General features: G+C 40.3%; 1 protein-coding gene across 2 annotated transcripts in view; it reads right to left on the minus strand.

Moving 5' to 3' along the window:
* Positions 1 to 20979, minus strand: part of GEMIN5 (gem nuclear organelle associated protein 5) — a 43156-nt gene that overhangs the window by 6597 nt on the left and 15580 nt on the right. The window contains exons 11-24 of one of the 2 annotated variants that reach the window (XM_077780710.1): positions 20753 to 20889; positions 19243 to 19316; positions 18393 to 18574; positions 14919 to 15058; positions 13744 to 13915; positions 10787 to 11014; positions 9634 to 9747; positions 9078 to 9200; positions 7719 to 7814; positions 7168 to 7305; positions 6074 to 6221; positions 2535 to 2654; positions 1916 to 2126; positions 168 to 416 (exon numbers count right to left, since the gene is read on the minus strand). In XM_077780710.1, the coding sequence (XP_077636836.1) occupies positions 168 to 416; positions 1916 to 2126; positions 2535 to 2654; positions 6074 to 6221; positions 7168 to 7305; positions 7719 to 7814; positions 9078 to 9200; positions 9634 to 9747; positions 10787 to 11014; positions 13744 to 13915; positions 14919 to 15058; positions 18393 to 18574; positions 19243 to 19316; positions 20753 to 20889 (2132 nt within the window). Of the gene's footprint in view, positions 1 to 167; positions 417 to 1915; positions 2127 to 2534; positions 2655 to 6073; positions 6222 to 7167; positions 7306 to 7718; positions 7818 to 9077; positions 9201 to 9633; positions 9748 to 10786; positions 11015 to 13743; positions 13916 to 14918; positions 15059 to 18392; positions 18575 to 19242; positions 19317 to 20752; positions 20890 to 20979 lie in introns of both variants that reach the window. The other variant, XM_077780709.1, reaches the window with a different exon arrangement.

The raw sequence follows: 20979 nt of genomic DNA on the forward strand, positions 1-20979 counted from the left end.
ATCTAAGACTAACTTTAGAGCTAAAGGGCCTTAATTAGTATGAAGGGTCATTCCAGGTTGCCTGGGCCTGCCTTAATCTTTTCTGAAATGCAAACTGGCATTCAACTTGTTTCCTTATTATACGAGATACGGATTAAGGAAGGCTCACTGCAGAGTGCAGACAGTACCTGTTTGGACAGAGTGTTATTTGTAGCAGACGGGTACTTGATATTTTGCAGCTGCTGTAATGCTGCCTGGTACTGCTCGGGGGTCTCCAGGCTGAAGGTGCTCTTCCATACTGCAGTCACCCTCTCCACGAAGGGCCCTTCAGTGCCTGTGGCCCACACGTTGTAGGAAGAACTTTTGCCCTCTGACAGCTGCCTTTCCTCCAGATGCTTGGACAGTAGCTCAAGAAGGCAAAACACCAGTCTCTGCCCCTGGAACCCAACAACAAGGATGGGAGTGTCAGGAAGTGAGAGTGCCTGTATCTCAAGAGCTCTTCTCAGTTTCTCTGTGTTCCCCATTGCATCTGCAGCAACCAAACCCTTTAGGGGGCTGCCTCTGGCCAACGTGAGTCATGAGTGAGGCCAGGGAAAAGAGGTGATCTAACAGACGTTTTTCCAGAGGCCTTTGCAGGAATCCTAGAGGCAGCCTGGAGCCTAAGCAAATATTTTTACAACACAGAATCCCAACTACAGCCCTGTCCACTGCAGTGCAGGCCATACAGTCCAGCCACCTAAGACTTATAACTCAGTTTGAAAAAAGATAGCCTGGGCTCATCTAGTCCACCCCCCCCCCCCCCCCCCCACACCACCCCATCCATACTTTAGATTAAGGGATACAGAAGCAAGTGTAACGGGCAGAATCTGGTGCTAGAACAGGCAAACTGTGTAGATATGAGAGCTGCAGCAGGTGTTGGGTGCCACGTGCCAGCAGGTTTAAGAGGAGTCAGCAAATATCTTTCTTTTTGCTAGACCTTCAGTTGCCATGAGGTTCGTGTGTACCCTTCTAATAGTATTTTCTCAGTTAAGCTTGGCAAAATATAGCCAAAATAGCCTGACAGTTACCAGAACAGCATTCTGCATAAATGTAAAGGTTTTCTTGCTTTGATAAGGATGCTATTTAAAAGAAATGCTAAATAACCATTCTGGAAAGTGTTGTTTTGTTTTGTTATGGATAATTTAAAATCTCTCTAGATTTGGTCATTTTATAAATAATACACCAAATTATACTGTCTTTGAGGGCATACTACTCTTGCTAGAAAGGAGCTTTCCTAGAAAGCTACTATTTTTCTTGGGCTTTGAATATTTAGGTAGGAACTGTCTTTTGGTGCAGTTACTCTACTAGGGAGAGGTGGGCTTACAAAGTTCATGTTCATATCTGATCAGCAAAGCTGTCTAAGATGTTTATGTGCTTTAGAAAGTGCAAGTGCTGATGCTTTTAAAGTAATCTCAGTTTTGATGTGTCAAAACAGTGGTGAGTTACTCATTTTTAACCAGAAAGGGATAAACAGACCTGTAATAAAGTGTTGATTTCACCACACTTCTTTACGGCCTAGAGCTAAAGAGGGATGCTGGGGCGGAGCACCATGATTTCTGTTGGAAATCCTCCTCTCCCTCTCCTTCTTCAGAGAAGACCTGATGACACCAATGAAGCTCAGGGGCTGAGCTGACTAAAATCTCCTCTTGTATGTGTGCACACACTGACAAGGAAGGAGAATTAACGTGATCGACTACATTATCTCTTACTCTGAATACAGCAATGGACAAGCCACGGTGCTTCATGGGATAGTAGGGCCAGGGCTTGCTGGACACTTCTAAGGGTACCTGCCAAACAGGTACAGCTTGTGCAGCTGGGTTGTTCATCTGGAATTCGACTAGAAAAGGACTTGTGGCCCTTCCCTCTGAAATACCAGGACATATAATAACAGACTGACCTTTAGACTTTCATGTAGCTTTAGCGCTTCCTGGGCTCCCACCCAGTTCCTGGTTAGAAGCAGCTCTTGGGCACATCTGAGAGCCAGGGAAGTGGACAACTCATTCTCTCCCACAATTGAAGCCAATTCTGCAGCCGTTTTAAGTGATGCAGGGTCTCCCTTCTTGGATAAGACTTTGGCTGCATCATAAGCGGAAGCAGCCCCTAAATAGCTGTGATACAAACAAAAACCCAGAAGTGTCATGAACAGATCTGTCTCCTAGTCCCTCTTCCATCTCGACTCAGAGAACGAGTGACAGCATCATACAGGGTAAGCACATAAATTTGCCGAACTGAAGCCAAACAGAATTTTCATTCTTTCCCAGTTTCCTTATTTGATGGTAAAGACATCGCTAGAGAAAGGCGGGATCTCTGAGTCTGCTACTGAGGTTTCTTCAGTAGTTATGTTGATTTATATAAATACCAAGGAGGATGGATCTTAACGAAGCTGGGTTCAATACACATAAGCTTTTTCACTTCCTAGTCTCTTTACCTCCCCTTCTAAACTTCTTACTCTCATCCTGCTCTTCTGAGTCACAGCTCTTCGATGTTTGGGTACATGCCTGTTCCCTCCAGCTTACCATTTGGCAGCTACAGCATAATGGCCGTCTTTTTCCAGGATGGCTCCCCAGGTGAGGTACAGGTCCTTCAGGATTGGGTCTTCTGGGCGCAGTCGGGCCTTGGCAACTGCAATAGCTTCCCTAGAGGCAAGAACAGATAGCCAATTTGAAAAGGCTGGAAGAGAGAACAAACTGTCCCTCTTGTATTGTTTATACGGTTCCAACTTCCTATTACATGGGAAGTTAAAACCACATGCTGGGCTCAATTCTTCACCTGGGTCAGCAGTTCTCAACGTGTGGTCTGGGGATTCCTGAGGATCCCCAGGCCTGTCACTTCACAGAAGACAGTATTTTTGCCAATGACAAATTTCGAGCTTTCAAGTGAAAACAAGAATTTTAGAAAATCTGTGCCTGGCACTGTGGGCTAGATAGCTTTCCAAACGCTAAAGACTTTTCTGAAGAGACTGATGGTGATATTAAAGAATCTGGATATTTAATAATGAAATGTGTTAACATTTGGAGTTATCTGTATAACTCGGTGAGCTGATATTTTCCAAGTGACATACAACTTCTGAGTTGTAGCCAACAGAAAGTTGTAGCCAGAATAAAAGTATTTTAGATTAAGGTGATCTACGCAGAGCAATGTTGGAAGTATTTTGAGACATCAACTTACCAGGCTTACCCTCCCTCCACAAAACTAGATAAAATATGTATGAAACCATTGTTTTCAGTTACTGGACCCAGGCAGCTCAGGACTGTCATCCTGGAGAGATAGGAACCAACGATGTGAGCCCAATCAGGGCCCTCTTAACAGCCACTTTCCTATAGGGAACCCCAGCAGAGGCCAGCAGTCTTACTGAGTGGAGGAGAGACAAAACAATTGGAATCTGAGAGGCAGGATGATAGGAAGGAAGAAGCTATCTGGGGAAAGACCTACAGAACTCTGTCATGGGGGTCCCATGAGTCTTTGGCTATACACAAAGCCATGCATATGTAGGAAATTCCTTAAGGCTCGATAAAGAACACAGAATTGTAAGCTGAATAATTCCTGAAGTTCACTCAGGGCCTGGGGGACTTCTGTGTTTTGACCAGCCAGACATTTGAGTTCTGATTTGTTGAATACACAAGGCATTCAGTAAAGACATCAGGACAAACAAGTTCTAGAGTATAGATTCCTCTAGGGGTGCTTGGGTGGCTTGGTCAGTTAGGCGTCTGACTCTTGATTTTGGCTCAGGTCATGATTTCACGGTTTGTGAGTTCAAGCCCCACATCAGGCTCCATGCTGACAGTGCTTGGGATTCTCTCTTTCCTCCCCTCCTGCGTACTCTCTCTCTCTCAAAATAAATAAACTTAAAAAAAAAAAAAATATTCCTCTAACCCTGTTGTAAGAAAGCTTAAAAACAAGCCATGAAAAGATCAAGCTGACCCATAAACAACGTTAGTGCTCACTAGACAGAGTTCAAGACTCTCTACAGTAAGACAAACCAAAACAGGAAAAAGACAAAGTCTCACCAACGCCATTACATCAAATGGCTGAAAATCAGTGATGGAGAAAATCCTAAAAACAGTAAAGAAAATGACAGTTCCTATGTAACAAAGATGGGAATAAATGTAGTCAAGAACAATGTAAGAGACAAGTCATCTTTGAAGCCCTGAACGACAAAAACTGCCAATCTAGAATTTCACCCCCAGAGAAAGATCCTTTAAAATGAAGGCAAAATTAAAGACTTTTATGGACAAACAAAAGCTGATGGAATTGGTCACCAGAAGAATCACACTACAAAAAAAAATGAAATTCTTGTTCAGGTGAAGGAGGAATTGATTGCAGTTGGAACCTTGGACCTATATGAGAGAATGAAGAATGCTAGAAACAAGTATGTGGGCAAATATTTTTAAAATGTTTTAAAATTAATTAAAAAATTAAAAAAGATAACAGGTTAAAGCAAAAAATTCTAACAGTATAATGTGGGGCTATAACATGTCAAATACATGACAACAAGTAGCAGAAAGGACAGGTAGGAAGGAAAGAAGTATGTTTTATTATTATAATTTTTTAAATATTATTTTTTCATGTTTTATTTATTTCTGAGAGAGAGAGAGAGAGAGAGAGAGAGAGAGACAGCGTGCGCAGGGAGGGTCAGAGAGAGAGGGAGACACAGAATCTGAAGCAGGCTCCAGGCTCTGAGCTAGCTGTCAGCACAGAGCCCAACATGGGTCTCAAACCCACGAACCATGAGATGATGACCTGAGCCGAAGTCAGACACTTAACCGACTGAGCCACCCAGGTGCCCCAATAAGTATGTTTTATATAAGATGTAGGACAATATTATTTTGAAAATAAACTGTGATAGTTAAAAATGCGAATCATGGGGTGCCTGGGTGGCTCAGTTGGTTAAATGCCTGACTCTTGGTTTCAGATCAGGTCATGATCTCATGGTCTGTGAGTTGGAGCCCCATGCTGGGCTCTAAGCTGATGGTATGGAGCCTGCTTGGGATTCTCTCTCTCTCTCTCTCTCTCTCTCTCTCTCTCTCTCCCTCCCTCCCTCCATCCCTCCCCCCCAAAATAAATAAATAAACAAAAATTTAAAAAAATAACAAACCCTAAAGCAACCATAAAATAAACAGAGACGAGTACAGCTAATAAGCCAGGATTGGAGATAAGAAAATATTCAAGTAATCCAAAAGAAAGCAAGAAAAGACAAAATGAACAAATAATATATGGGACAAAGAGCAATATGGTAAACTTTAATTGCACTAATATTTATATTTAATGTAATTAGCCTAAACACTCCAGTTAAAATTATTTTTTAAATTTATTTCTGAGAGAGAGAGAGAGAGAAAGAGAGAGAACGCACATGAGCAGGGGAGAGTCAGAGAGAGAGGGAGACACAGAATCTGAATGAAATAGGCTCCAGGCTCTGAGCTAGCTCTCAGCACAGAGCCCGATGTGGGCCTTGAACCCACAAACCGTAAGATCATGAATTGAGCCGAAGTCGGACGCTTAACCGACTGAGCCACCCAGGCACCCCAAGACACTTTAAAGACTCCAACCATCAGAATGGGTAAAAAAACAAAACAAAACAAAACTATATGCTGTTTACAAGAAATATTTTACTCCTTTTGTTTGTCATTACTTATAAGTGTATTGTAGTGAATGTGTAATTAACTTGGACAGGAAGGATTCATACCAATCTCAGGAGAGTGGTTACTTCTAGAGAAGGGATGAGGACAGAACTGGAGAAAGGCAATTCAGTCAAATCTGGAATATTATACAACTGGGGACATGGGGACCTTCTGGGGTGGTTGACAAGATCCTGTCTCTTTTGTGCTTTAGGGATAAAGAAGTTCTGAAAAAGATGAGTGGCAAACACCAAATGAAGTTAACATTTGTTAGGTACAGGTAGTGGGCACTGGTGTTTGTTAAACTAGTGTACATATATTTCTCTATGTTTGAGATGTTTAGTTACAACAAGGTTTATGCTGGTTATCAGTAAGCAGAGCTGTTCAGAGTAATTTCACATTATGTCCAACTAGTGGTTCAACTGTAGGGTCATACAAACCTGTAGAAATGGTTTGACTTGAGTAGCTCTACAGCTTCATATACTTTGTGGATAGAGAGTAGATGAGAGGCAGCCTTGACATATTGATCTTGAAAACACAGCTGTTTGGCAAAAGCTTCCACAGCCCACAGCCACACATGGTAGCCAGCTTAAAAAACAACAAAAAAAAGATGGCTGAAAATAAAGAAGTCAGTGTAAGGAAAAAAATCTCCATTTGGGTTGAAAATACCTTGGTTTTAGTCATTGCATTAAGTAGAACATTTAGGTACTCTGAATTCAGCTCCCATTACAGATCATTTGCTTCATTTACCCTTCCTATACCCACATTTTGAAATATAATTTTTTTTCTTTGATTATCTAACACATACAAAATAACGCAAAATTCAAAAGGTACAAAAGAGTATGGGAGTCAGGACGGCGATTACCCTCGCTGGGGTGTGTGGGGACTGAATGAACGGGAGCATGAGTGAAAGTTCCTGGGCGCCTTCTGGCAGTGCCACACCCTTGTGTGGGTGCTCGTTACAAGGGTGTATTCAGTTTGTACCGTCATGACCTGTGTACGTCTCTGTTTTTCTTTTTTTTTTTTTTTCAAGCACACTTGAAACCTGGGCATGGTATAAAAGCTTTCCTTGTTATTCTGGCATCCTCCCACCCAAATTCCTTTGCCTAGAGACAACCATTATTTCTAGTTTCTTCTGAAACCTTTTTGAAATAGTGTATGAAGACAAATGTAAGTGACAGAGTAGTAAATACTATCATGTACCTACATCTTGATTCTTTTCACTCGGAGCTCCAGTCCATACTAGAATGCAAAGAGCTGCTTCATTTTTTCTAAGGGCTTCTACTATAGAGGTATGAGATTTAGCCAGTTTCTTACTGATGGACAGAGAAGTCCCTGTGGTCTTCTGCTATTATAGACACTGCTGTAATGACAGTCCACGTATACCTGTCATTTGCACGTGAGTAGTTAATTTCCAACACTCAGAATTATGGAGTCAAAGTTATTAGACATGGGCAAATTGTCCTGCAAGAGAGCGTCCATCTTTAGTGGACTCATCTTCAAGGTGACAGTGATTTTGTTGAGAAGGACATACCCACTGGTGCCATGGCCACAAGACTGTCTGTCAGCTCCCCCCTTTCAGCTGCGGTCTGAAGAACACCTTTGAGATCTCCTTTCCAAAGCATGAGCTGATGAAATAACTCAGGGTGGCCATTTTCCAAGTGACCCTTTCCTGTTTGGAGGAGAGAGAATGTTGGGAAGATGTTTCAGAAACCTCTGTCTGCACAGACTTCTAAAGAAAGGCAGGACAAAAAGTGGGGAACAAATTTCTACAATATGTTGTCGCTGGCTGTGGGTGAGTCAAATCTCAGAGTGTTCATGATGTGGTTTGAAGCCCGCTTAGTCCCTTGTCTACCTGCTCACTTTCACTTACGCTCAGAGTGAGTGTATATATATTTAGGTTTCTATGAGAGACACAAAGCGTATATGGGAATATGCAGATTGGGGAGCTCAAAACCTAGTAGTTAGTAGAAACGTAAAACCAACCAGTATGATGCCACAGGATGGCAGCCATAAAAGACGTGTGTACAAAGTGTTAGGGAAGCATAAAGATAGACTGGGTTATGTTGACTGGACTGGCCTCACCTTCAACCTCAATCATTCTGTACAGGGCAGTCCTGTCTGTGAAAAGCCCCAGGTGGAATCTCTCCTCAAGATCAGTAGACACATCCTCATTTAGGTCTGCTAATTCAAAAAGACAAGAAAATGAGGTTACTGTTTTCTGCCCAATTACTTCCAAACGCATGTCCAGAATACCCATTTCACACAGTTAAGTCTTGTGCCCTTGTTTGCCCTAACAGAGACCCCTGCTGGTTACAAGGGTAGCAAAATATGAAATCACTTAAGTTTGTGAAGTTCAGCCTTGGTGAAATCCAATGAAACAATTTAGTCTGCAGTTTGCTCAGAGAGGGGGAGGAGGTAAGAGAGGATATAAAAAGGCAACCCCAGGGGGGCCTGGGTAGCTCAATTTGACTGTCTGACTCTTAAATTTCAGCTCAGGTTGTGGTCTCATCATTGTGAGATTGAGCCCTTTGTTGGGCTCTGTGCTGAGTATGGAGCCTGATTGGGATTCTCTCTCTGCCCCTCCCCTGCCTTAAAAAAAAAAAAAAAAAAGGCCAACCCCAAATCCAACAAGAAATGTCCTTAACATTCACTAGGATCTACCACAAAGACATTCAATAATCATTATGTTTTTGAAAAAGTCAACTGAATAACTTTCCAGTAAAGTTAATAATGTAAAGCTATATGATTAAGTGTGTAAGTTATAGGAAGTCATGATAAAGTCCCCAAAGAGGCTTATGTATGTAAGAACATAAAATATTTATGGAGAGAGACAAAAAACCGTCAATAGTGTGGTCTTGAGGGGCAATGTAAGAGTGGGTATCGAGCTGGGATGGAGATTTACATTCTTTTTGAATCTCTGAATTTCATTTTATCATGTGTATCTATTTTCAACATGTAAAATTCAAAAAAATACAGCTGCTCAAATATCAAAATAATGGCCATTAAATGAGAGCTTTGCAAAAGTAAAATTTAAAAAATCTTCTATAACAAAAACTTCCATCAAAATCCAAAAACAGGAACTACCGTATTATGGGTATATTTCCAATAAGCAAATACTTTTTTTTTCTAATTGAAGATACTGTTTCCCTGGGGGAAAAACTGTTGAAGGAGCTGATTCATGCTGAAATATTTAAGCCATCATACCAATTCCAGCACATAGATGGCTGGTGACAACTGGACTTAGAACAAATAAGAGCACATCTCAAGGGCACTGGGGAGCCTGGTTGCAGGGTCTTGGAAGACGGAGCGTTGGAAAAGAATTTAGAAATAAGCAATTTTAGACATTTGTTTGCTCATTCATTCAACAAATATATAAGCAAACGCCTCTTGTGTGCTACTTCCCAGAAGACTATGACGGGCCAAGGAAGTGTCTTTTTGTACCTCTGGAGTGTCTTGCCGTCGCTAATACCAAACAGTCCTGATGAAGCTCCTCTTTAGGCCTGTGGTCCAGGCTGGTAGTCAGTGGAAGCATGGAACGAGCTTTTCGCTTCTTGCTTATGGATTCTGAAATGTAATAAAAATATAGATGGTCTGAAGAAGAGCTGATCAGAATCATAAAACTGGATGGCCACTGTGTGACTGTAACCTACTGGAGAGATGCTGCTGGTCATCAGAAAATTTGCTACTTATGGAGAAGCTTTCAGGTTAAGTTAGCGGGGGCAGTGTTTACAATGCACACAAACAATATGCCCCTGTGAACACCCGTGAAGCATTATCAACAGTTGCAAAATGACACTTCATCATGAAAACATTAAAAAAAATGTTTAAATTGTTTAAGTATTAAAAATGTTTAAAAGCATGACCCAAAATCGAAATAATCATAACACAACCATTTAAAACCTCAGAAACAAACAAAAATCCTGTCAAGAAACCAACAACAATAAAAACCAAACATTGAGGATGCTTTAACAAAATATTTTAATCATTAGATACCAACCTGACTTCTCTTTAGGTGATTCCTTTTTCAATACAGGGACTTTGTTATTAACAGTGATTTTTGACTTTTCAAAGCCTACAGAAACGGGAGTGCAGGTAACTGGTTCTCTGGAAGCTGTATCATAGGGGATAAAAATAAAGAAAAAACGTTTGGAGAAAAACAATATAGAATCTAGTTCTTTTTAATAATTAAGAGCTATACCAGGCTTAATAGTGTGATTTTATGTATTCCATAACAAGCTAAAATACTTTTGAAAGGAAACATGGGTAGTCTCCCTTTTCCCACCTCACAAAATGTCTAAGTAAGTTTATTACTTAGAACTTTGACTAATCTCAGGAGAAACTAAGTTTCTAGCCCCTACATTATATCATAGGCCCAGGAGTTCTGAAACCTTGCTTAGATAACAAAAGACTGCTTACATATTTGGATGACAAAGTACTAATTGTATATACTTAATTACACAAACAAGGAACAACTTTATTAATAGAAATTATTAAGGGTATGTGATATGGAGTCACAGCCTTGAGCACACACAACCATAAACTTGGGAAAAAAGTCCAGCTGGGAAAAAAAAAAAAGCCCAGCAGTTGATCTACATTTAATCTAAATATAAAGAACATTTTGTACGACCATTTTGTGATATAAAGGTATTTTGATGAGCCTAAAAAAATAAATCCATTAAGCCTTTATGAGCTCTTTATTCTCCTAAACTTTTCCCAGGGTGGCAGTAGCTTCTAGGTCAGATGCTGGTAAGGGACAGTGGTTTCTTTCGATAACTGTGGCTAGATGTCATACTGTGGAAACTTTTCCTGTGTCAGTTTCTTTCGATCTACTGCCCTGGTTTCACTTTGCCCCACAGTCTTACCCTGCCCAAGTTGGTAAAAAGTTTTCTCTAAAGACTTTCACTATTTTGACCCCAATCTTCTACCAGATCCATTTTACCACTTCAAAGGAGTTTAGAGGCTTAAAACAACCTTTTAAGAAACTAATGGGGTTTCTAACAGCACCAAAGATACAACTGAAGTTACACAGATGGGATAATAGGAAGGTCAGAGGCAGAGAAATTTCAAACTGAGTAAAGACCTGGCTTAGTTTCCTGGTCATGACTATCAAGTCCTAGAGAGTCCACAAAACACAGGATGTGGCCACATACCCCCTGAGGCGATGCCACTGGGTAGTTCTGGCTCCCGGGCTTCCTCCTCAGCCTCCTGGTCCGACACGCCATTCTCAACAGGTCCCGAGCTCTCCCTGATGCTCTCGTCTTCATTCCCATCATATACTTCCTGCTTTACAGGAGCTCTTGAGGTGGGCTTTTTCTTCTTTTTGGGCTTTGGCTTAGGTTGAGAGAGCCTTTTTTTCTCTAATTCAATACTTTTCTTACCTAGAGGTATCACAGTTAAGACACAGATAGACTGAAGTATATATTCTTGGTTAAAAGCACTCTAGGAGATAATCTCCAAAACCTCACACTTCTTTTTGATAGCATTCTCACCTCTTCCCTTCCTTACCCATGAATTTTTAGAGCTATGGTATCAAAAAGTTAACCATACCAAACCTTTTTAGGATTTCATTAAATCAGTATGCTGCCCAATGGTCCTTGAATACTTATGGTGTGTATCCTACATACAGGGACATTCTCCTACATTTCCACAACACAACCAAGAAAATCAGGAAATTAACATCGATGCGTTACAACTGTCTACTCCACAGACTATACTCAAGTTCTACCAGTTGTACCAAGAATGTCTTTTACAGCAAAAGGAATCAATCCAGGATTACATCATGAACTTGCTTATTACATCTCTCTAGTTTACTTCAGTATGGAGGAGGCTTGTTTTCCTTTAACTTTCGTGACTTGAAACTTGAAGATTACAGGGCTGTTATTTTGTTGATCCCCCCACTGCCTGATGTCTGCCATGATTAGATTTAAGTGTTGCATTTGGGGCTGGAATACATAGGAGTGATGCTGTCAATGCAACAGTGGGTAGCACATAGTTTCTACTTGTGTCATTATTTGTTTGCTTCTGTCACTTAAGGGGCGTGTCTTGCAGGTTTCTCCCTGAAAACTTATTTCCCCTTTGTAATTACTAAGTATTTGTGTTCACTAGTTTTAGTATCCACTGATGTTTCTTGACAAAAAAACTGTTACCGTGATGATGACTGAATGGTAATTTTCTAATTCCATCACTCATTTTACATTCGTTGGCATTCTACTATCAGGAAGAGCTTGTTTCTCCCTATTTATTTAGACCTTCATTCCTCCCCCCAATATGGACTCATGGATTCCTATTTTTAAAAAATTTTTAAGTTTATTTATTTATTTTTAGAGAGCAACAACAAGCAGAGGAGAGGCAGAGAGTGAGAGATTCCCAAGGAGGCTGTGCACTGTCAGTGCAAAGCCTGACATGGCGCTTGAACTCATGAACTGTGAGATCATGACCTGGGCCAAAATCAAGAGTTGGATGCTTAACTGACTGAGCCACCCAGGTACCCCCTATTTTGTTTTAATACATTATTACTTATTTATTTTTTAAGTTTTAAGGCATTTATCCCTTGCTTTTTAAGTTGTCTTTGTTGAGGTATAGTTCAACACAATATACCCACTTTTTTATACTTTGATGAGTTTTAACAGATGTTTAGTCCTGTAACTCACCGTGAATAAAATATTTCCATTATCTCATTTCCTCATGTTTCTTTGCAGTAAGATGCACCCCCTGCCTGAGTCCCAGGCACGCATTCTTCTGCTGTCACTATAGTTTTGCCTTTATGGAGTTTCATGTTATACTTATATTCCCACTGTACCTTAGAATTATACAGCATGTAGTCTTCTGTGCCTAGCATCTTTTGCTCAGTGTAACATTTTTTGGGATTTATCAGCAGTTACTTTCATTTTATTGCTGAGTAGAACTCCACTCTAGGGATATACCATAGTTTATTTACTATACCGATGGACACGTGGGTTGTTTCTGGTTTGTGAAAGCTGCCATAAACATTTTTTTTTTTTTTTTTACAAATCATCATGTGGATAGATCATTGCATTTATTTGGGCACATTTTTAGTTGTTTAATATATTCTGTCTAGTGTTCTAGCTGGTTATGGCAAGTGGGCAAGTCTGGTACCAGTTAATCTTTGATAGCCAGGGAGTTTTCCTGTTCATTATTATTATTTTTTTTTTTTCCACAAAATCATGGTTATTTTATTAAACGATTTCACCATTTGGAGATGTAAGGCTAAAATAGAACTGGGGTGCCTGGGTGGCTAAGCATGTAGACTCTTGGTTTCAGCTCAGGTCATGATCCCCTGCAGTGGGCTGAGCTGCCAGAGCAGAGCCTGCTTGGGATTCTCTGCCCCTTCCCCGCTTGTTCTCAAAAAGAAACTGAACTAAGACATAATGTAGAATAAAGACGGTTAAGGCATTCACAGATGTCAGAGGGAAAAGCGGTCCTTGGTTTCTTACTACAAAGATTTCCCATGGGCTGAAGACTGCGCACTCCATTAGAACGGAGAAATGGCTATGGGGGGAGCCAGCGTGCAGGAGGGATAGCTGGGCTGGAGGCCATGGCTCAGGTCCAGGACATCAGGCTGGGAAGAACTCACGTCAGTACATTCACCAAAAAGCACTTGCTTTCCAGTCTCTAGGATGCATTCTGCTTTCCAGTCTCTAGGGCAAGTCCTGGTCATTATTTTCAAGTTCAGACTGTCCCAGATTGGTTAGTGGGAACCCCTGCAAGCTGGCCTCTTTGTCCTCTTGACAGATCTCATGCTCTGGACATTTCCTTCCTTTGTAGCATCAGATGAGGTGCCAGGCCCATCTTGTATTTTTCCTGCCCCAACCTGGAATTAGCTTCTCACCAAGAAGCCCTAGATGGTGTCTTTAAACAGAAAATGCCATCTAGAAACCAAGATGTGGGCTAGGTCTACTCGTCACTATTTGGATGTTGTCCTTAGGCCCCTCATGGCTGCCTTCCTTGATTAGGAAGGCAACACGTGCCATACTGTTGCTGCCACCCTACATGAATGTCCTCTTTGCTTGACCCTGATCAACTCAACTACTGACGAAGTGAGAAGGGGAATTAGGCAAGTATTTATGGGCTCCCAGTTCTGACTGACCTTGAGGAGGCCGAGAATGTTCTTGCATGGGAGTGAGCCATTTGTACACACAGAAGTCATCCGCCCCTGAGTAGATGCAGTCTGGATCCAGGGGGCACCAAGCCACACAAAGCAGTCGACCTCGATGTCCTCGGAAGTTGCACAGAGGCTCTTCTCGGAGAGTATCCCACACCTAAAACCACAAGTCACGTGACAGAATGTTAACTTTTGGTTATTCTATTGCTTTGGGGAATAGGTATAAATTTAAAAAGGTTAAAAAAAATCTGTATACTCTTATTTCTTCTTATGATTTATTATTTCCTCTTAGGTGTTCAAATTTCAGAAATGGTATTTCCTGTGGGAGGCTTATATACTCTGGGATGCAGAGACACTCTTATGGCTATGATTCTGAGTGGGCTTCTAATGGTGCCAAATGGATTTCACTGTACTGAGCCAGTATTATATTTTTTTTCGGGCTGAGAATTCTGATACCATGAGAATTCTAATTCAGAACTCACACCTGCATGTGTAGTGCATGCTTATGGTTCTAATTTCTCGCAGATGATTCTCTTGGCCCATTTCTGGGCAAATGATCACTTTCCTTACTGTTTCTTGAATTATTCCAGTCTCCATTTCACAGAGGGCAGCTCTTCATGGCTTCTAGCTTTGTGCAGATAGCTCAATTACAACTCAACAGAGACTGACATCCATGACAGAGGTTATTAGCTCTCTAGTTCCTAATGTCTGTTCTGGTTCTGATATCTGAAAGTCCTATCTTATAGCTCTGGCTTGGCATCTCATCTTTATTTTTTTCTAACCTGAAGATTCCTGACTTACCAATTTATTATTAAAAAATTGTTCATGATTTATAGCTATTTGTGTTTAAAACAGGAGCAAGTACTTCTCTCATCAATTTAGCCCATCTTATGACAGTAAGAATGAAATCTTAAAAAATATTAGAACTTAGCTAGTTCCCTATCAATATTTTACCTTTCATCTAAGTAAAAAAACCCCAACCCTCCCCAGTCTTAGCCTGCCAAGGGCTCAGATATGTAGGATGCCTTCTAGAGCTCAGAATATCCCTTTCTGTAGAAGATAATGTGAGAAAAAGAATGTATACAACGGGGGGAAAACAGGAAAGAGTTCAAATTAGAGTATGTAGTGAAGAACCCACGGAATCAAGGACACAATAGTACCTGAGCTGTGCCATCGTAGGAGGCAGATACCAGCCTTCCATCATGATGTGGGCTCCATGCCACACTGGTAATCTTGGCTGTGTGCCCTGACAGGGTCCGGTAGGGCTCTGTAATGGTCACTGGAGATTCAGGATTGCTCTCTAAGAGACAAGGGCAAGATGACATCTCTACCAACAGCAACAACAAAAAGACCCAGAGGAAAGTTTTATTGTGGAGAGTCAAGATTTTGCAATATGCCTTCTAGATGACTTTCAGCAGGCAATGTTATTTATTGTTTAAGACTGTGGGCATGTCCACAGTGCTTGGCACATGGGTTTATTACCGCAGCGTTAGCTGTCAGTTTGTCTCTTCAAAAGCCATCAAAGTGAAAACAATACCTTTTGCATGTGATACCAAGGAGATGTATCATCACTTTCATGGTAACTAAAGATATAGAATTTGATAATTATGAGAAAATACCAGATTGAGGGGACATCTACAAAAAACCAGGGCAGTATTCTTCAAAGATTAAAAACAAAAAGGCTGTAGGGCGCCTGGGTGGTTTAGTCAGTTAAGCATCTGACTCTTGATTTTGGCTCACGTCATGATCTCACAGTTCCTGAGACCAAGCCTTGTGTTGGCTTTTGCGCCTGGATGGCTCGAATGAGCACTGAACTCTTAATTTCAGCTCAGGTTGTAGTCTCATGGTTATGAGATTGAGCCCCTCTTTGGGCTCCAGGCTGAGTGTGGAGCCTGCTTGGGATTCCTTCCCTCCTCTCTCTCTGCCTCTCCCTTGTTGATGCGTGTGCTCTCTCTCAAAAATATATAAACTTTAAAAATAAAAAGGGACTAAGAAACTATTCCAGATATAAAGGATGTTATTGGATCAATCAACAAAACCAGAATATGGATGATAGGTTAAATCATTGTATATTGTTAAATTAACTGACATTGATAATGGAATTGTAGATTGTAAGGGAATATCCTTATTCTTACAAAATACACAAATATTAAGGGATATGGGGAGCATGATGCATTCAACACAAAAGATTTGGAAAAAGTACACACACACACACACACACACACACACACACACACACACACAGAGAGAACCAAGCAGCAATTATCCCTTTCAGTCAGAACCACCATTTTCCAGTAATATGCCACAAGGACCAACACCAAGGGAAAGAGGAGAGGTACTTGCTGTATGTTCCCTACGCCTTTTAGAAAACTTGGGAGTTGTTCAGTAGGCCACATACATGTTAACCTACAAGAAGAGTGATACTGTGGACATCAAGGGAATGGGCACTGTTCAAAATGGAATGCCCCAGAAATGTTACCATGGCAAAACTGGAAGAGTCAACAGTGTTCCACGGCATGCTTTTGGCATTGTTGTAAACAAACAAGGACAAGATTCTTGCCAAGAGAATGAATGTACGTACTCAGCATATTAAGCACTCAAAGAGCCGAGATAGCATCCTGAAGGGTGTGAAGGAAAATGATCAGAAAAAGAAGGAAGCCAAAGGGAAAGGTCCTTGGATTCAACTGAAGTGCCAGCCTGCCGCACCCAGAGAAGCACGCTTTGTGAGGAGCAGCAGAAAGGAGCCTGAGCTGCCAGAACCCGCTCCCTGTGAATTCGTGGCATGGTAAATGTAAAAAAATAAGACGTCAAGGCTGTAAAAACATTTCCCTTAACTGAACAGGAGTGGTGTCCTCTCCCTGAAAAAGATATTAACAGCAAAAAGCAAAACAAAACAAAAACAAGCAAATACGACAGAATGTTAATAGCTGTTGAACATTTGAATGGGAGTATGAGAGTTCCCTGTATTTTTCTTCCATCTTTCTTGTAAGTCTGAAAGTGATACTGATTTTGTCCAATTTTGTTTCTTTTCTATTATTCAGTAGATAGAAAATAAAAAACAAAGATATTAGTATTAAAGGAGACAAAGATCTGCACTGCTCTGAAGAATTAAGTTAATGCCCTCTGCCGAAGTGGGTGCTTAATTTAGAGTCCTGCTAATAATGATAAGGACCAGGATAAACTTTCTGACAGATCATGCTCATTAGTTACACACTGTCTACTACTTATAGGAAAATCGGTCTACACTTTAATAGTTTTTCCATATTGCTTTTAACTTGGGAGGGCCACTGCTAGAATCAAATTTTTTGTTGTTACAGATAAGGATTCTCAGAAAAGTATTAGAAATTATAGAGAAAATTAAAATGTCAACTATTTTCACTATGGCTGACAGCACATACTTGGCACTATTCTGGGAACAGCATAGTGTCAGATTATAATTTCTTCATATTGGAAAAAAAGTAATCACACGTCTTTTATATTAAAAAAAAAAAAGGGGGAGGATCTTCTAACCATCTGTTAAGGTTCTTGTGGGCGCTGAGGGGGTTCAAAGACTCTTTAAGGAGTAAGTCATGGAAATGTGAAAAAGATCAACCTGCCAGGCAGGAATAGTACTTACCAGGACACAGAGGTTCTGCAGTCAGCATGGGCTTGAATCTAGGCTCCCTCCCACACTAGCTGTGGGACTTCAGGAAGTTAGGCTAACTTCTCTGGGCCTCAATTTAAACATCAGGAAAATGAGGGTAACACAGTCTACCTCACAGGACTGTGAGGATTAGATACAGTCAAACATGGGAATGGGATGTGTGTGTCAAATACTCAAACACTGAGGGAAGGGAGTATAAACTGGCACAATCTTTGTGGAGCCAGTTAGCAATAACAATATCATTATTTACTTTTTTATTAAAAGAATTTTTTAAAAATGTTCATTTTTGAGAGAGAGAGAGCGCAAACAGGGGAGGGGCAGAGAGAGAGGGAGACACAGAATCTGAAGCAGGCTCTAGGCTCTGAGCTGTCAGCACAGAGCCCAATGCAGGCACAAACCCATGAACCAGGAGATCATGATCTGAGCTGAAGTTGGAGGTTTAACCGACTGAGCCACCCAGGTGCCCCAGCAATAACAGTACTTTAATAAAGCTGGGGAAAACATTCAGCGAACTAATCATGCTGGTTATGACTGAGGGATGTGATTATGGTAGGAACTTCATTTAAGTTAACCTTCTTGTCATGTTTGAAATTTCTGTCTTACTATAAGATGAATATATTATTTTTGAAAGCAGAAAAAAACAATGAGAATAACATTTATTTATTTTTTTTATTTTTAAATATTTTTATTTGTTTCTAGGGGAGAGAGAAAGAGACAGCGTGAGCAGGGGAGGGTCAGAGAGAGAGGGAGACACAGACTCTGAAACAGGCTCCAGGCTCTGAGCTGGCAGTCAGCACAGAGCCCGATGCGGGGCTCGAACCCACGAACCGCGAGATCATGACCTAAGCGAAAGTTGGACGCTTAACCGACTAAGCCACCTAGGCGCCCCGAGAATAACATTTTAATACCAAAAAATAAATATAAAGGGACAAACTTGGAATGCAGAGTAGCTGAACACATATGGCCCTAGGATGTAAGAAAGCAAAATTACCTATGACAGTCTTCAGGTTGTGCACATAGATGACCGCATTGTTGGACCCAGAAGCCATCAGATAGCTCAGCTCTGGCTGACTGCCATGCTCATGATGCCAGCTAATGGTATTCACAAGCTTGTGATGCTGCTGGATGGTACATATCAGTTTCAGGTTGGGAACTTGAAATATTTCTATTGATCTGGAATAACAAAGACATGAGACAAGAAAGATGGATGGTCAAATTACAATCTAATGCAAACAGATATCTCCCTCATTCTATCACTCAACTAAAGGTGAAATGGAATAGGATAACCCTATCTATCACTACAAAGGTCATTCTCTTATAGAGAGCCAAATACAAACGGTTGTTCTTTTAAACAAGTGTATTCAGCTATAAAACAATCCCAACAATCTCTGGGCAGTAGTTGTGTTTATCAGGCTCTTGTAATAAATAGTGCTATGGAAAAGCTAAAAGAATTAATGAGTTAATGGCTAAACTAGGACTATGTAACTAGGATCAACATTGGAAAGAGCTCATTGAGGTCTAAAAACCATTTCTTCCCAGGCTTACTTTAAAAACATGAAGGAAGATTTACGCATTTCAGTGCAGATCCACATTTTGTGAAGCATAAAAAGCTGAAACACTGAATGGGCAAACATTTCTTTGGACTGAAAATACCCAACTCATTTTGCATTCTCAAAAATACAGAGAGCTTCTAGATCATTCAAGGATAGCAAGGACAGATCAGAATATCATACTCAACTAGGCTACCCCAACTGACATTATAAATGGCATTAGTCAGCTTTTGACCAAATGTACGTGCAAAGTTTTCTGAATTTGTTTTTTTTTAAGAAACAAACACATACCCATCTTCATTGCCAAGGGCCATGATTTTGCCATCTGCTTTCCAGCTGACCTCTGTGTGTACAGGCAATTTGTACTAGAAAGCAAAACAAACCAATCTTGACTAAAAGCACTGTTCTTCTCTCTGCATACCTTATAAATCAACGATGATAGCATGAAAAAAAAAATCCCTAGTTTAAAATGTCCTAATTTTACAACTTGTACACAATCTATGTAATTAGCCAAAGAGTTACTAAGAGCAAATATTCTAACTGTAACTTCCTTAATTGGGACAAAAAAAGACAGGCTAGTAAATACCCAATGTCTACAAGGTCGAACCTTGTAAAATAAACTTTATTAAAATGATTTTTATCCCACAACAGAGAATGTAATGTGTCCATTTTGATAACGTGGGGGTCGTGTCTCCTTAACAAATATATGTACATATATATGCTAAATACATATATGTACATACACACACATATACATGTATTTGTTTTCTTCCTATTTCTATTTTTTTCCCTATTTATTTATTATTTAATTTTTGTAACTCTGTTGCTCTTTCCCCAAGGCTGACTGGGTCCTCTTGTTTTCTTACCTGTCTCTTTAGACTACCTCATCTATGCCCACAGCTTCCTCAGCTACTGGTAGTTCATGTGAAGGAATTCGAAATTTCTTTTTTTTTTTTAACATTTTATTTTTAAGTAATCTCTACACCCATTGTGGGGCTTGAAGCCACAACTCCAAAATCAAGAGCTGCATACTCCACTAACTGAGCCAGCCAGGCAACCGACCCTCCTTCCATATATATATTTAACTGACACAAAACTAAAAGCTCATTAGGAACAGGAATTTTGTTTCTTTTATTCATTGCTGAATGTTAATGTTGAGATAACATTTAATGAGGGAATATAGTCAATAAAAATAATTCAATTTATGATTAAATGCTAGCCATTCAAAAATAATGAGCAACAATAAAAATACTCATTTGAAAGAGTAAGAGCTCTCAACATATTTCACTTCAAAAGACAGTTCTGACATACACTGATAAAATGGTAAGGCAAAGTGATTAGATGTGGATACCTGGGTCAAGGATAAAAGGGAATTATTTATTATTTTGTGTAAATCTGTAATTATTTCACTAAAAAAACAGAAAAATTATCTGCCTTGAGCAAATTACCTTACAGCCACACTTGGTCACCATGTTATAGTTATCTTTACCAAGGTCACACTCTGGATGAAGTAGCTGGCCTGAAAAGGATGCTTTATATCCAAGATTTGAAAGTTTATCATAAATCACCAGGGCAGCTGAGACAACACTTGTGTGTGTGTGTGTGTGTGTGTCTGTGTGGTTAAGTTCCTTGCTTTACTCAGGGATAAAGAGTTCTACATTATGTGTTATAAATCACAAATTCAATGAAGCCTTTAAGAACAGAAATCTGAGTGAGTATAATGGATATCTCTAATAACGGCATTTATTACATAAGATGGGAAACCAAGAAGATGTAGAGACTTTACACCATAAGAACTCACTTTGATTGAATTAGTGTCCCTGATTAGTTTGTTGATGTCATAGGCCTCTCCACCAAGCTTCCAGGGGTTATGCTGTAAGACAATCCCTTCCCCTCCACAGCTGTATAAAGTAAGGGAAGGTCTGTCTCCTTCTCCTCCTATATGAGATAAGAAAAGAAACCTTATCATTTTTGCATTTCATCAGCTTAACTATTGGTTGCTATAGTAGAAGTGTAGCATACTATGTG

This window comes from Crocuta crocuta, unplaced genomic scaffold, assembly GCF_008692635.1.
Source record: "Crocuta crocuta isolate KB4526 unplaced genomic scaffold, BGI_CrCroc_1.0 scaffold343, whole genome shotgun sequence".
Taxonomy (NCBI): Eukaryota; Metazoa; Chordata; class Mammalia; order Carnivora; family Hyaenidae; genus Crocuta; species Crocuta crocuta.